General features: G+C 37.4%; 1 protein-coding gene across 2 annotated transcripts in view; it reads right to left on the reverse strand.

The window, feature by feature from the left end:
- Nucleotides 1-14,608, reverse strand: part of TUSC3 (tumor suppressor candidate 3) — a 125,825-nt gene that overhangs the window by 24,800 nt on the left and 86,417 nt on the right. For both annotated transcript variants that reach the window (XM_066236120.1, XM_066236121.1), the window contains exon 7: nt 1,480-1,543. In XM_066236120.1, coding sequence (XP_066092217.1) covers nt 1,480-1,543 — 64 coding nt within the window. The remainder of the gene's footprint in view (nt 1-1,479; nt 1,544-14,608) is intronic.

The following is a 14,608-nucleotide window of genomic DNA, read 5'->3' on the forward strand; positions in this document are numbered from 1 at the left end:
TTATGTATCACTGTTAGAATTCTATATGGAAGACTTCATGCTGCTTATGAAATTTCTTTGCATTCTAAATCTCAGCTTCATGTCAATGAGCCATGAAATGAAACACTGGAGAATTCTTGCTGTACAATGGGGCTTTCGTTCCTTTTGCTAGGTACTCCTGATGTGTTAATAGATGAGAAACTTTGAATAAAGTATGCTGTTAAAATGCTACATCATGAATTGAAATAATATAGAAAAAATACATATATAAATAAGAGCTAAAAAGTTACCTGCAATAAATACTTTGTATTACTATTGTACTTAAACACATACTTGTTTTCCTTCAGAAATACATCTATATGATTAAGAGATAAAGAGTAAATATGGCCTTGCCCATATTTTTCATTATGGCGATATTCCAATAGACATATTTGCAAATATCCCATTTTCTCACCTTAAGCCCTGTAGATATGCAGAAAGTATTAATCTCTTAGCACATTAAAGTTGGAACATAGAAACCTTGTAGCTACTGATGAAAATCACAAAATTTGAGAATGTTTACTCAATTTTGTTATTTCCAAATCCAATCTATATGACAAAGTAGAACCAATAAAAAAATACTTGTCATAGAAACTTCTTAATTTTGAAGCCATAAAGGACATTGGTAATGAAATAACTGCAAGAAAGAAATAGACTACAAGTATGTACCATTCCACATGCCCTCCAAGTGTGTGTGTCAAGCGCGGAAGGAATAAGAAAGTTGAGAACTGATAGAGGAAAACAGATGGTCACTGTTGCTCAGTGCCTTTCAGAAAGACGCTGCAATATGAAGTGGAGTCTTATCATCTCTCTCAAGCTTCGTTTCCAAGGTCAAAACTTCAATCCGCTCACACAGACGTCAGTGCTCTGCCAGCATACAGTTGTTTTCCCCAGAAGTAACTTCATTCTAAGAATATTCATTTTGTTTTCAGACACTTGAACCTCGCTTCCTTCTGTCCTGCTTTCTCATCTTGACCCTTTTACCTTCAAACCTTAAGCTGTACTGTATTAAATGATTCAGAACGATTAGTCCAGTATGTTCCAGAAAGAGCTTTCTAACTATCCTACGTCTCCCTTTTCTGATTGATCACAATATTAAAGGATAATATTTTACATCTTGCTTTTTATGTTATAGGACACTTTTCACTCCCCATTAAGATCCTTATGGGGAAAACCATACAGACTTCACAAAGAAATTCTAGCTAGAGATAATCAATGCAAAGCAAAAGCTATATGTTGAAATTCAATAGTCAATAAAAAAGAAAATTACAGTCTTATTAATGATTCAGAATAAAAACAAAAATTGGAATAGAAAATAATTAGCATACAAATTAGAAAATTTTACAAAGCAAATTTAAAATTTAGTATCTTTTACAAGTCTTGGTCATCATTATGAGGCAAGAAATGAATTTGAGAGCACAAGGCTTTGTCTTTCCCATCCATCAGGATTGCAAAGGATACTTAGTACCAGAATGATGTGTGACTCGGCCACGAACTGAGCCTGGCTGCTTCCATGAATGTAGCTCTGGAAAAACAAGACAAAGAGGCGAAAGTTACAATCTGAGGAAAAAGGAAGTTTTTGTTTTTGTTCTTTGGTATTTTGTAGTTTTATGTTATAGAGATAATGGAAAAATCAATTATGTAGGTTCCATTTAAATTATTTTGAATAAAATAACTAGAAATATCAGATGAAAATGTTGATGGTAGATATTTCTGTAAACTGTAGGAAGCAACTTAATATCAAAATAAACCTGTATCTTGTTAAGAGGTTTATCACAAATGCATACACACAGTGTAATAATTTTTCCAGAGTTACTGTAAAATGTATCTGACAGCATAAGGTACAAATTAGAGCAATAAATTTATGGATTCTTCACCCATTAAAATAAGTAAAAAATTAGTTATCAAATGTTAATTCATTCTTTTCCATATTGTCAAAGATTTTTAAATGAGATAGCATTTTAATTAATTTTAAAAATATAATTATTAAAATCATTTTAACTCATTGAAAAATGCAGTTTTCCATTCTTCGAACTGTACTAGTTGATGCCAGCAAATTATCTGACACAAATCTCCATTTTGATATTTTGCTTCTAAAAACCTGCCTTCCACAGTTTTTCAGCTGTTCATCTCATGAAAATTACTTGCTTCAAATAAAAGTCCTTTTCTGTGCTTTCTGTTCATAAAATAATTCTGGAAAAAAAATAATGCCTAGGATACATGCCCCCCTTCGATCTCAGAAACAGTAACTTAATTTTTCCAATTATTTAGGCTAAAACCTTGAAATCGTTCTTGTCTCTTCTCTTACCACCAAGTCAGTGAGAAAATACTGTTAACTTTATTTTCAAAATCCGTTCCTAATTCATCCACTTGTTCCCACTTCCAGGAAACACTGGCAAAGGAGTTTGAGGATGAGATTGGACTTACTGTCTGGTTCAAGCAGTCATCTCTTCCTCTGCTATTGTAATATCGTCCATTATTCTCCCTGACTTTACCCTATAGTCTACCTGGAAGATTAATGCTGTTAAAACTAATCAGATTCTATCATTACCCTACCAGAACCCTTTAATTATTCCTCAAATGTATGAGGAAAATATGCCATTTATATGTTCCAGTCGCAATACCAGAGAACCTACAGACCACCAACTAATTTAAAAATACAGCCAGGTTAAAAAAATACACACTTGGTCCTTAAAAACATCATTTCACTGTAACAAATCTGTAATACTTGTAGCTTATTCTTGTGTACATGAGGCAGTGCAGAGTAAAGGCTTATAGACAATCCTGAATATGCTACCTGCCAGCTGTTATTGTGAACAAATTTCTTAAACTGAATGATCTCATCTTTAACAGGAATAGGAAGATATCCTCAAAATATTTTCTTAAAAATGAAATAATGTCATGTTAAGTAATTAGCACAGTATCTGGTTTTCTTTACAGTGAGTAATTAAAAATAACCAAGGATACATCATTTAAAAGTCTCTATTCCAAACTTTTTATTTTTCTAAATATCAGATGAGCATGTTTAAATGTCACTAAGAAATTAATTTTAGCAGGTGAATTTAGGGTGTTGAACTGATACTTTTTGTACAGATGATTACTTAGGAACCTGTACTAGTATGTGACTTTTTTCTTCTTTAGTTACCAAAATCACTTTAAGACCAAATACTCAAAAGACTTCAGGGTTTAATAAAATAGAATTCATTTAATAATTTTTTCTGGGCAAATTATTGTCCCAAACACTAATTTAGGCAATGACAATCCAGTGTAACAAAAACAGAAAACAAACAAAAAAACTTCCAGAACAACTATATTCTTACAAATTTACACATTCAAAGTGTAAGAACACATTTTGTCCAGAAAAGTGCAACAGAGAGATTACAGATTATGGCATATACTAAAAGCCTTATGAGCAAACAAAGGAATCAAAGGACAATAAGCATCCCAGAGGAATCAGTACTAACCCCAGAAAGCTCTCTTTTTGGGGCCACCTACTGCAATGACTTAATCTAATTACAACTGACTAAGGTCCACAATTTTTTTTTCCTTTTTATTTTATTATTAATTTTAATGCAGTGACATTGATAAATCAGTAAGGTCCACAATTTTAACTGTTCTTAATAATCTGTTTTTGGTTGATGTATATACTTTCAAAATCCTTTATACAATAAGTTATAAATTCCTTTACAACGTTAGCATGATATACATTTATATTCTTTCTTGTTTTTTAGTAATTCTGATAAGAGACTAGAAAAAAATTTATATATATATATATATGTATAACTTGTATTTATAACCACAGTGCATTTACAGATCAGATGACCAGTCAAGAAGAAAATTTGCATGTCCTTTGATATTGAATACACATCTATTTTTTCCATGGAGAAAAATGGTTTGACAAACCACTAATATAAGTGTTCTTCACTTCTATAGTCCATTAAATTGTTCATTGAGCATATGAACCAAAATTAAAGAATGATTAATAAATATTAGTTTATCAGAAAGTTCATTACCAGGACTTACTTAAAAGCCTATTTTATATAGAAGAAAAAGTAGATGACTTCAAGTTTGTATAACATGATATAAAAAATATATAAATAATACACTTAATTTTAAGTAACATACTTGAAAACACATTAGTATATATATATTTTACACCTGGTTCTATTGCCTCTTACACAACAATATCAGACAGGACATGGAAATTAAGCTAAGTATAGTACATGTGAGAAGACAAAAGAAACCTCATTCCCTTTGTTTCTAAATTCTTAGAAGGTAAAATCAGTCATTATGTTCTGTTTTTACAATATTATTTTACCGTGTTGGTAGTGAGTAATCATTAATGAGTTCTGGGCAGTGTGGACCTCAGGCAGTTGTCTGAGAAGACAGCCAGTGTACAGAACACCACACTGAACTGCCCAGTGAGGAGTCTCGGTTTCCAGTGCTGATCCTGAGCACTCAATTTAAGAGACTGGTTTAGAGACTGGTTGTTTGTTCTTTGTAAGTTCAATCATTTAAATCTAAGTTTCCTAATCTGTGAAATAAAAACACTGAAATTTATTTTATCAAAAAGAAGCAGGAAAGCATAGCAGTTTATAAAATCTAATGCCTGAGTCGGTAAGCCTATCCTCCATTTGCCACAAGTGTGACTTGAACAAAATTACTCTCAGCTTCAAACTGGTCAGCTGTATAATGGAAAAACAAAATGTGAAAAGTGAATTAGATAATATACAGAGAGTATTTAGTATCTGGCTGATAACCCAAAAGCAGTCAATAAAGGCTAGCTATCATTACTACTGTCACTATTCTTTAAGATCAAATGAATTTAAAAATTTTACTCTATTATTGTCCCATGACTCACAGATGAGCAATGTCCATTGGAAAAATCAATGAAAGTACACTATGTCTGGGTTAAATTCTCCTGCCAGTGAATACTGTTTTTTAAACTTCTTATTCATATCTCTTACATACCAAGCTAACATTAAAACTATCATCCATGGAGCAGAAGCAAGATATAAAAAAATCAGTCCGACAAAGACTGTTTTAGTTAAATGGCTTTTCTAGCAAAACTGAATAGTAGCATAAGCAGAGTATAAAATATTATTTAGTAATATACATAAGCCAGGAAATAACTTTTGAAGATAATAATGTACAGGATTCAAATTCCTTGTTATTTCCCCCTTATTCATTGACAAAACATATTCTGGCATCTGTTTGCTTTTGTATAACTTTCTTATTCAAATAATAAATAAACAAATAGATAAAGTGTGCTTAGGTCAATCCTACAGAAATGTGATTTTGATCATTTTAAAAACTGTAAAGTGGCCCTGGCTGGCTGGCTCAGTAGATTTTTCAGCCCAGTATACGAATGTTCTGGGTTGGATTCACAGTCAGGGCACACAGATGTGACCATCTGCTTCTCTCCCTCTCCCAGTACCCCTCCCACAGCCGGTGGCTTGATTGGTTCAAGCATTGGCCTCGTGTTCTGAGGATAGCTAGTTGGTCTGAGCATCAGCCTCAGGTGCTAAAAATAGCTCAGTTGATCTGAACATCAGCCCCAGGCAGGGGTTTCAGGGTGGATCCCAGTCCAGGAGCATGCAAGAGTCTGTCTCACTATCTCCTCTCCTTTTATTTAAAAAATAAAAGATCTGTAAAGTGTTTAAAAATAATTTATTAAACCACAAAAATTGCAAATGAATAAAACTAGGATTAGATATTGCTGGGGTTACCTAAATGAAATCTGTGTTAGTTCAGGGTCAAATCTACAAAAGTCTTAGGTCGTTCCTTTCATTTTAAAATACACGATTACAAAATAAACCAAGAGTTTGTCAACAGCTGGAGGAAACTCTGCTGTGATTATCTCTCACCATCTGTATTCATTCTTTCTGTCCAATCTTTCCATGCCGTTGACTAAAATCGTAAAATGCGGGATCTATTTTCTGTGTGTAACAGAAGGACATGTGCATTTTCCTTCCATTTCCTTTCCTCCTTTTGCATATGTTATCAAAAACTACCTGTTAAATCCTGTTAACCTTTCTCATTCCTCTTTACTGCCTCCTAGTCCAAGGACAACAGAAACTTGAAATTTATTTTCTAAGTGATAATCTCTCAATTTTCTAGCATATGAGTCTTCTAAGAATTGCAATAGTAGAAAAAAAGGCACATGATTATTTGCTATCAATAAAAACACAATATAGAATAAAAATCTTAGATTTTCTTTGACAGTGTTTTCTAGGAAGTAAAAAAGGGCTCCTCATTGCTTTTAAATAAACTTACCTGTCTTCGAAGTTAATCTTGGCCGTTTAAGCTCTGCCAGCAGAAAGCCATCACTTTCCTCCAAGCCTACATAAAATGAGGGTCCTGCTCTTTGTGTGCAATAGAATTAATCGTGTTTTACCATGGCATTCTATATAAATAAGATGGTATTTCAAAACATGTAAGTTTGTAGGAAGGTTGTAATAACATCCTAGTACCGAGGCTCCTTTGTGTGCTACGGTACTCAGACACTACAATAAAATAATCTTTACTATTTCCTTTTCAGCTTCTTTCTGGGAACAATACTGTCTAGGAGAGGATTTTTTAAAGTGTTGAGATGTACTATCTTATTTTGTGTCAAAATTAACAGAAATACTTAAAAGCATCCTATGATCTTCCTACCGTATGATGTTATATTCCTGCTTAAGATGGAACCAATCAATTGGATATTTGTTAAACACCAAGCGTGACAGATGACAGACAGGCAGGCAGGCTTCTGCTGAGCTAATGGCAAAAGGAAGTATCCTGGGTCACCACTGTTCCTGAAGAAAACAAGCTGAAATCCCAAGGTACTTATCACTCTGACATTCTAATAAAAGAGTTCTCTATTTCTTGTTAGTTATTCATTTCTAGCTCTTTCCTTTGGGGTCTTCTTTTCATTCATCAACCCTCATCAACTTCTGTGAGTTAGCCCTCATTCCTGTGAGGCTCGGCACCACATGGCAGATGTAACACAGAGCATACAAGAGCCAGGAAAAGTCCTTCTGGAGGTGGCCTGAAAACTGAGATATTAATAAGTATTGTCTACATGTGGGTGGCAAAGACTACCACTGTGTTTGATTTCTCCAGAGGTATAGACACCCTATGCTTGAAATCCTTAAGTACTTCAATAAATAGCTGCTTAAAGTAAAAAATGATTATAATAGACACATGACAGCACCTTGTGGAAACACTGATGAATCTGTCGCTCCCTAGAAGGTCAGCTAACAAGAACCCAGAAGACAGAGAGCTAGAGAGAACACTTGTAGAGTAACATAAAACAGCCTTAAGCCCCAGACCAGTAAGAGGGCCATTGGGAAAGCACTGTGTTTGAAGAGGCACCTCTTACTTTTTGAATAAAGTTGGTAATATGGCCAAGAAGAGGGAGCGAGACTCCCAAAGCTATTGTGCTTTCAAAATGTTAGGAGAATAAAAATATGACAATATAATAAGACTAAGTGTCTTCCAATCTATGGCAAAAATGTAAAAGGTTCTATGCTCCACCTTCTAGATAATTTTAGTAATTAATACTGTGTTGACAACAACAGATTTATAGTCTTATTACAGATTTCATTTTATTCAGGAACAAAAGAAAACTTAAAATGCATTCTATAATTATTCCCAACAGAATATTCTTTTGTAACTAAAGTAATAAAAAAAATCAAAATGAAAAGTTATTTGTTATATTCTACAACATTTTAACATCCAACTGAATAGCTTTTAATATGAGAAATACTGAATATGCAAATCTATAATGTTGTAAAAGCTTTGGCAGCTTTTATATATTGGTAGCATTTATTTAATATCTAATGATAATATAATCAAAATGTGAGGGTATTTTTTTCCTCTTTAAGTCTCCAGAAAAAAAAAAATCAAACACCAAGAAAGATTCATATTCTCATGTCATCATTATAAATGTAAATCCAAAATGCAAAAGCAACAACCAAAAAACTAATGCAGTTTAAAATTTACATCACTCTCTGCTACAGATAAAATCACTCATTTTATAACACTCAATTTCTGCATCTATAATTTGTCTAAGAAATGCATTAAGAACAGAGTTCTTCTGTGCCCTAATCTAGCTTTGCCAGTATTCGATTTCCTCTGTAAAGCCATTTTACCTCTATTAATTCATTTGCCTGATACTGATCAGTTTTTGTTAGTTACAGAACTATTCGGTGATAAAAAGACGTTATCAAGCAAATTCTATGAAATACCTATAAACAAAAAATAAACAAAAATCACTGTTTTGAAGCATAATCTGTCTAACCTTTTTCTTCTTTGTTAATGTATCTGTAAAAATGGATGTCCACATTGTCATTTCTCAGTAAATGCTTTGATAATTCTATATAAGTAAGCACATTCACACAGGTGACAAATACTCTGAGTGGCCAAGATATTATTTCTTAATAATAAACCTTTTAGCATATCTGTTAGATCATCTTCTGATCATTAGTTGTCCACTGTATTTATTCACGTCACTGACTCATTGATTGCAGTTTAGGTAAAATGTTGCTTAGCCTGTGTCCCCTTACATCATGCGGGACTATCTGCTATGGCAGATTTTCTAGTCCAGCTCTTCAGACAGCTTTGGTTTGCATCCTTACAACCTCTCATAACAACGACATACTTTCTCTAAAGTTCACCTAATGCCAATTGCGTTATAAGTCTGGCGCCATCTGTTTTCTCCACATGTCCAAGACTACTGCATTCCGATGAGCAAGTTTGGAAAATCACTGACTCTAAATCTTGGACATCAGAGACTTCATCTTGACATCTGATGTGAAATATAGTGCAGTGGTATGATAAATGAAACCTGTCTAAGAAAAACGACACTGAAAAAGATTCAGATATTAGACCCATATAGCACAGCTGACAGTGCCATGGCTTTGCAGGCCTTGAGAATGGTTTGAACTCATGATGAATGTTACTGGTTGAACCTGCTAATCTGCCAAAATATAACATTAAATTCTTGGTACAATTTTCTGTTTCTTTAAGCTTACTATTTCAAGGCTACAAATAAACAACACTCATCTTTATATGTAATCAATACACTATCCATGTGAATCCGGGCATATGCGAAGTATTTTATATATAAGAGGCCGATATATAACTTCTGGTTCTACCATAACAACTTTGTAACACCAACGCAACCATCTTCAACAGAAACACTACACTAATTGTTGAGAACTCTGGGTCCAAGCCAGGCTGCTGGGTTTGAATTCTAGTGACGTAGAATTGGGTGGCTACTTATCCAACCTGTGGTTCACTTTCCTCATCTGTAAAGCAGGGCAGTTATAATAACGAAAAGCTTTTGGAAAAGTATGACATGAAATAAGCCTTCAGTAAGTTTTAGCTAGTATTGTTGTTCTTATGTTTACTTATTACAAGTATTTATTGAATGTCTAACGTGATAGGTAACCTTTCAAGCACTTGAAATAAAATAATGAGCAAAGCAAAGTTCTCTGGTACAGAGTCTTGTGTGTGTGTGTGGGGGGGGGAGGCAGGGAGAAGGGGTAGAGAAAAAAAACCCAATATAAATATATAATATATGTGTACATACAGACAATATAAAATAAATTGTACAGTAAGGACATGAGGTAGCCACATTGCTTTTGTGGGAAGAGACAGGGCAGAGGGAATAAGGATCAGCATAGAGGCCTTAGGTAGAAATGTGTTCAACGAACAGTCAGGCCAATGTGCTGGTGAGGACTTAGAGTTTACTCGGAGTCACGTGAGAAGCCCTGAGAGGAAGGGTTTTTAGCAGAAGAGTGACATAATCTATGCTGATAATAGATTATGGTGGATCAAGGATAGCAGCAGAGAGAGCAGAGAGAGATTACTACAAAAATCCAGACAGAAGATGCTGCTCATGTAAAGTATATTGAGGGAAGGTGGTAACAGAGCAAATCCTGGATATACTGTGAAGGAAGAAGAGTGTTATTTGATTCCTGTGTATTTTATGCAAAAAGAGACCAACCTTATAAATGATAGAAGTGTATAAAAAATTTAGTAATATTAAAGTCCAAATTCAGAGTAAATATATATTGCAGTATTTATACTAATACAAATATACATTTACATTCAACTGAGAATACATGAGTTTAAACAAAATCTGCAAAATCAGTTACATACTTAAGTTTATTAATGTAAAGAGGTCACTAAAAGGGTAGCATGTACTATAATTATGAAAGAAATACGTTACATTATTTGTCCGTGAAAGTTCTATTCTTTTTGACATTTTCTCCTTTGTATGATTCATACTTGTATTCAACAATCTTCTGTATGAAAAACCTATTCCCAACCAGGTGTACATTTTCACACCTTATGTGTAACTACTGATTGTGTATTTCTATTGAAATATTCCACTTAAATGGCCCTAACACTCTGAAATCAATATTTTCAAGTAAATGTTAATATTCTCCACAACTACCTTACTCTTGCCAGACTTCCACATGTCTGTCAATAATACAATCATTCTTATAATGATCTAAGTTTCAACTTTGACATCTCTGTCCACATCAGTCACAAAGCCAGTGAACACCCCCTAGACTAGCTAAATCTTCTAAAATCTCCACTTTCATCAGTCTGTTGCTCACAAATCTTTGAAAATTTAAAATTGCCGATAGGCCATTCAAAGCCGTTGGCAGTATAAGTCAAATGCCTTTGAGTTAATCAACCCATCAATAAATCAAAAAATCCAACAAATATCTAGTCAGCTTTTAAGACTAGGAGATACTGTACTCCATACAGTAAGAAAAACAAGTAAATAGAAAACACGGTATGTTTTGCTCAAAGGGAAGCATAGTGTATGTGCATGAAAAGGTATCACATGGGCAAAATAAAATGAGGGCCCTGGGCTCAATGTTCCACGGTTAGACCAAGATATGAGCCTGTGCTTGAGCCGCCTCCTTTGTAAATGGGAATAATACTATCTCTGTTACTGAGAACTGCTACAGAATCAAACAGCATAATGAAGAAAAATTAGCTACTAAGTTGCACAGTATTTAGTAAGGACTATAATCGTGGCTATAGATTTAGCTCTGTGTTCAACGTGTTCTAGAGAAATATGAAAGGTAAAGTTACTGTGGCTGACATGGAAGGACAGGGCTCCGAAGATGGTTAACTGTACGCAGGGCATTTCAATGTAAACTTTGTGGTGATAAGTTGTGGATCTGTGGAGAATATTTACACAGCTAGAATGTGACAAGGAATTACTGGAGGCTGGGAACTCTAAAAGAGAAGGGTCAGACTCTAAAATGTAATATTAGAGCTTAAGGAGTTCAATGCTCAGGAGAAACTTAGAAAAGTCCTTCAGAAGAAAATTTTCATGACTTTTTATGGTAAAGGAGAAAGCTGGTACAGAGGGGAGATAACAAGAAAACAAGGAAAGGAAGAAGAAGGAAGTAGTCTTTGTTATTATTGCAACATTCGAAGCAGGCCTGGAATTAGGGCAGACGTCCCTAAGGCTCAGGAAACCCGTGAGAGGTGGGCAGAGTTGGTGGATTAGTCACCATTCCGTTTCCTGATCTGGTGCTAGTTATGTAGGCATGTTCCAGTCATGAGAATTAACAAAGCTACTCTAATGACTTGTGCATTTTTCTATATATATATATAATGTGTCTATAGAAATTCCACTCAATTCAGTAAGTAAATTACCCAGGAATCTTTCTACAAAGAGACATTTCTGAATTCCATGTTCTGGAATCTGCATGTTGATAAGGACCTGGGGGATCTGTGCAACTGATCTCCAGACATTTCCAACACACAACTGGAAGAACAACAGTTGAGAGGTTCTAAAGTATTTTCCCATCACAGCAGCAATGCTTTGCCCTGCCACAGGCGTTCCCAGGCACTTAAACGGACCTGCCGCTGTACACCCTTCCATTCCAGGTGCGCAGCGAGCAGGCTGACGGCTGGCTGCAGAACGAGGGCTCCCTTAGGGTCGGAGTGCATTTCCACTCCTGCTCTGTACTTCCTCCAGGCGTGCAAAGGACCAGACCCTATTCTAGATAACACAGAAATGAGAAATGATCATTCGTACCTTCCAGAAGTTTAGTTTATCTAAGTATCTGCTACCAAAAATACGAAACAAACAAAAAGATGAAGTGGTAGCAAACAATGCACTATAAAAGTTAAGAGGAGGAGTGGAGAAGCAAACACAATTTCTAGGAAAATACAACCAGATAAAACCAAAAGTAGAATTTCAACAGATAGAAGGAAAAGGAGGGGACACTCAGACCAGCAGCAGGGGGGACACTGAAGTAAGGAACAGAAGGGACTGTATACAGGGCCACCAGATGAAGCTGGAAATGTAAGCTGTCACGCCAGTCAGAGGGACGTTGGATAAAAGAATACACCTAATTTTAATTTTACAGCCATAAGGAGATCACAGAAGACTTACAAACAGAAAAAAGGCACGATGGTGAGTAATTTCAGGAACCTGACTCCCGCAGCCACAGACTGAATGGGCTGCCATGAGAGGAAGAGAAAGGTGAGTCACCAAGTTGTACTGTAGTGACTGTGAAACCGGATGAATCCGAACGCCACCACCACTCTCCTTTGACCAAGCTATTCGCCCTCTCCGAGTCACAGTCCCCTCCCTTCTAACTGGGGTCACGTGCCTGCTCCCTGTGCGGCTGCTCTACAGACCCACGGAGCCCACGAGGAAGGCCCCGAACACAGCACAGGCGCCTCTTCCCCGCCCGCTTTCTCTCTCAGCTCGTGCCACTCCCGGGCTCTTCCCTGCGGTGCATTTAGATTGCTTCCGTAATTTTTGCAGGTGGAGAAAATAAAGGTAAGGCATAATGAAACAAATGCAGAAGGTATAAAATACATGCAAGAAAATAGATGAACCAGGTCTAGATAATTACGCCAAAGGGGGGCTGGGAAATATACAAAATAGCCAAAAGACACAAAATTCAACTTTTCTAGTCATACTTGTTCTCATCTCATCTTACTTGGATTTGGATAAAAGCTGCCAGATAGCTTTCCTTCCTCTAATAGAACAACAGACCTGCATACTGCTGTCAAGCTAATATTCCTAAAACCAAATTTTTTTTCAGTGTTAACCTGTTAGCTATGATGGTAGCCAATAACCTACCAGCTCTGCAGGCAGCCAATCTGCCTACCTGACAGTGCGGGATAGACTATGTTGGCTGTAATACACCTTTCTGAGGTTAAGACAATCTAACATTTCATCAGGCTGTTTTTCCTGTATAACACACACCATTTTCATTTCTGCCTTCTAGTCTTGATGTGTGATCATCTACCATTTGAAGTGCTATCTTCTTTGAAACAAACTGAAATGTGACTTGCCGATTGAAATTAAGTCCCACGTTGTCAATGAAACTTCACAGCACTCAACCCAGCCTAGTTTTTCTCTAATGTCCCGTTCACCTGAGCCAGGCGCTCCAGGAGTGCCGTCCTGTTGTACCGGAGCCTTGATTGCCTGTGGCATGTCAGTGGGTGGAATGACCCTCAGGCCGAGTGGCAGTGGACGCTGCCACGTCTACAGCAGAGAAGTTGACCCCACTGAGCTGGAGTTCCTTGAGCAGGGCTCTGTGGCAGGCTCTGTGCCCCTTCGGTCTACCATCTGTGGGGCTGGCAGGGGGCTGCACTGTGTGGTGTGAAGCTGGCCGTCAGGTGTGCTGGTTCTGGATACTCTTGGGAAAGGCTCCCGAGCAGGCCAAGATCCTCAGCTAGGGGCCACCTAGAGGGAACTGCAAAGTGATGCACAGCCGGTTGCCAGCGTGTGGGACGTGGAGGTGCTCCGGAGAGCCCAGGCTGCAAACTGAGGCCGGCTGCCTCTCGTGTTTGGCTCAGGACCTCTGGCAGGTACCCCAATGTAAGCTGAGGCCCGCTGCCTCTTGTGCCCAGTCTGTGATTGTTTGTTTGAAGCTACATTTCAGGCTGACATTGGCCACAGCTGATGCCAGGCTTGGGGCCACGTGATGGGAGTTACAACACAAGTTGAGAGTGGTTGCCACGTGTGCTGGGCTTGAAGCCACTTAGCAAGACGTACAGGGCCTGTTGAAGCCAACGCTGATTGTGTGGGGTCTGTGGACTTTATTATTTTTAGAAAAGTCCACAGCATGAGATAGGCAGGCCGCTCCTGTGGAAAAGCCACCGAAGCAGCTGAGACCAGGCCCAGAAGTCGGGTGGGGTGGGTTCGCAGCAGGGAATCAAGGTTGGGTGAACGGTGTCAGCCAGGTTAATGGAGTTCAGATTTGGTGTCCCCCGTACCTGCCAGCCAGGCAGGATAAGAGCACAAGATAGCAACTGTGCCTGCGTCTGAGAGAACCGCCCGACCCCTTTGGCTCTCTCCCTGAAGCCAGCCAATTCAGTAATCCTATCAGTCCCTGGGAATCTTCAAGCTGCTGCTCCGCACTGGAGCCCAGAGTGAGTGAGTGCGTGAATGTGTGAGCCTGGCTCGGCCCCTCAAGGGCAATGCTTGGGAACCCAGAAGCCAGAGCTATGGGGACTCCTCTTCCTGGCACCGAGGACAGGGAGCTGGGAGTGGGGCTAGGACTCCTGGCTCTTTGGGTGGGACTTCCACAGCCGAGATATCTCTCCA

The sequence above is a fragment of the Saccopteryx bilineata genome, chromosome 6 (genome assembly GCF_036850765.1).
Source record: "Saccopteryx bilineata isolate mSacBil1 chromosome 6, mSacBil1_pri_phased_curated, whole genome shotgun sequence".
In the NCBI taxonomy this organism is placed as follows: Eukaryota; Metazoa; Chordata; class Mammalia; order Chiroptera; family Emballonuridae; genus Saccopteryx; species Saccopteryx bilineata.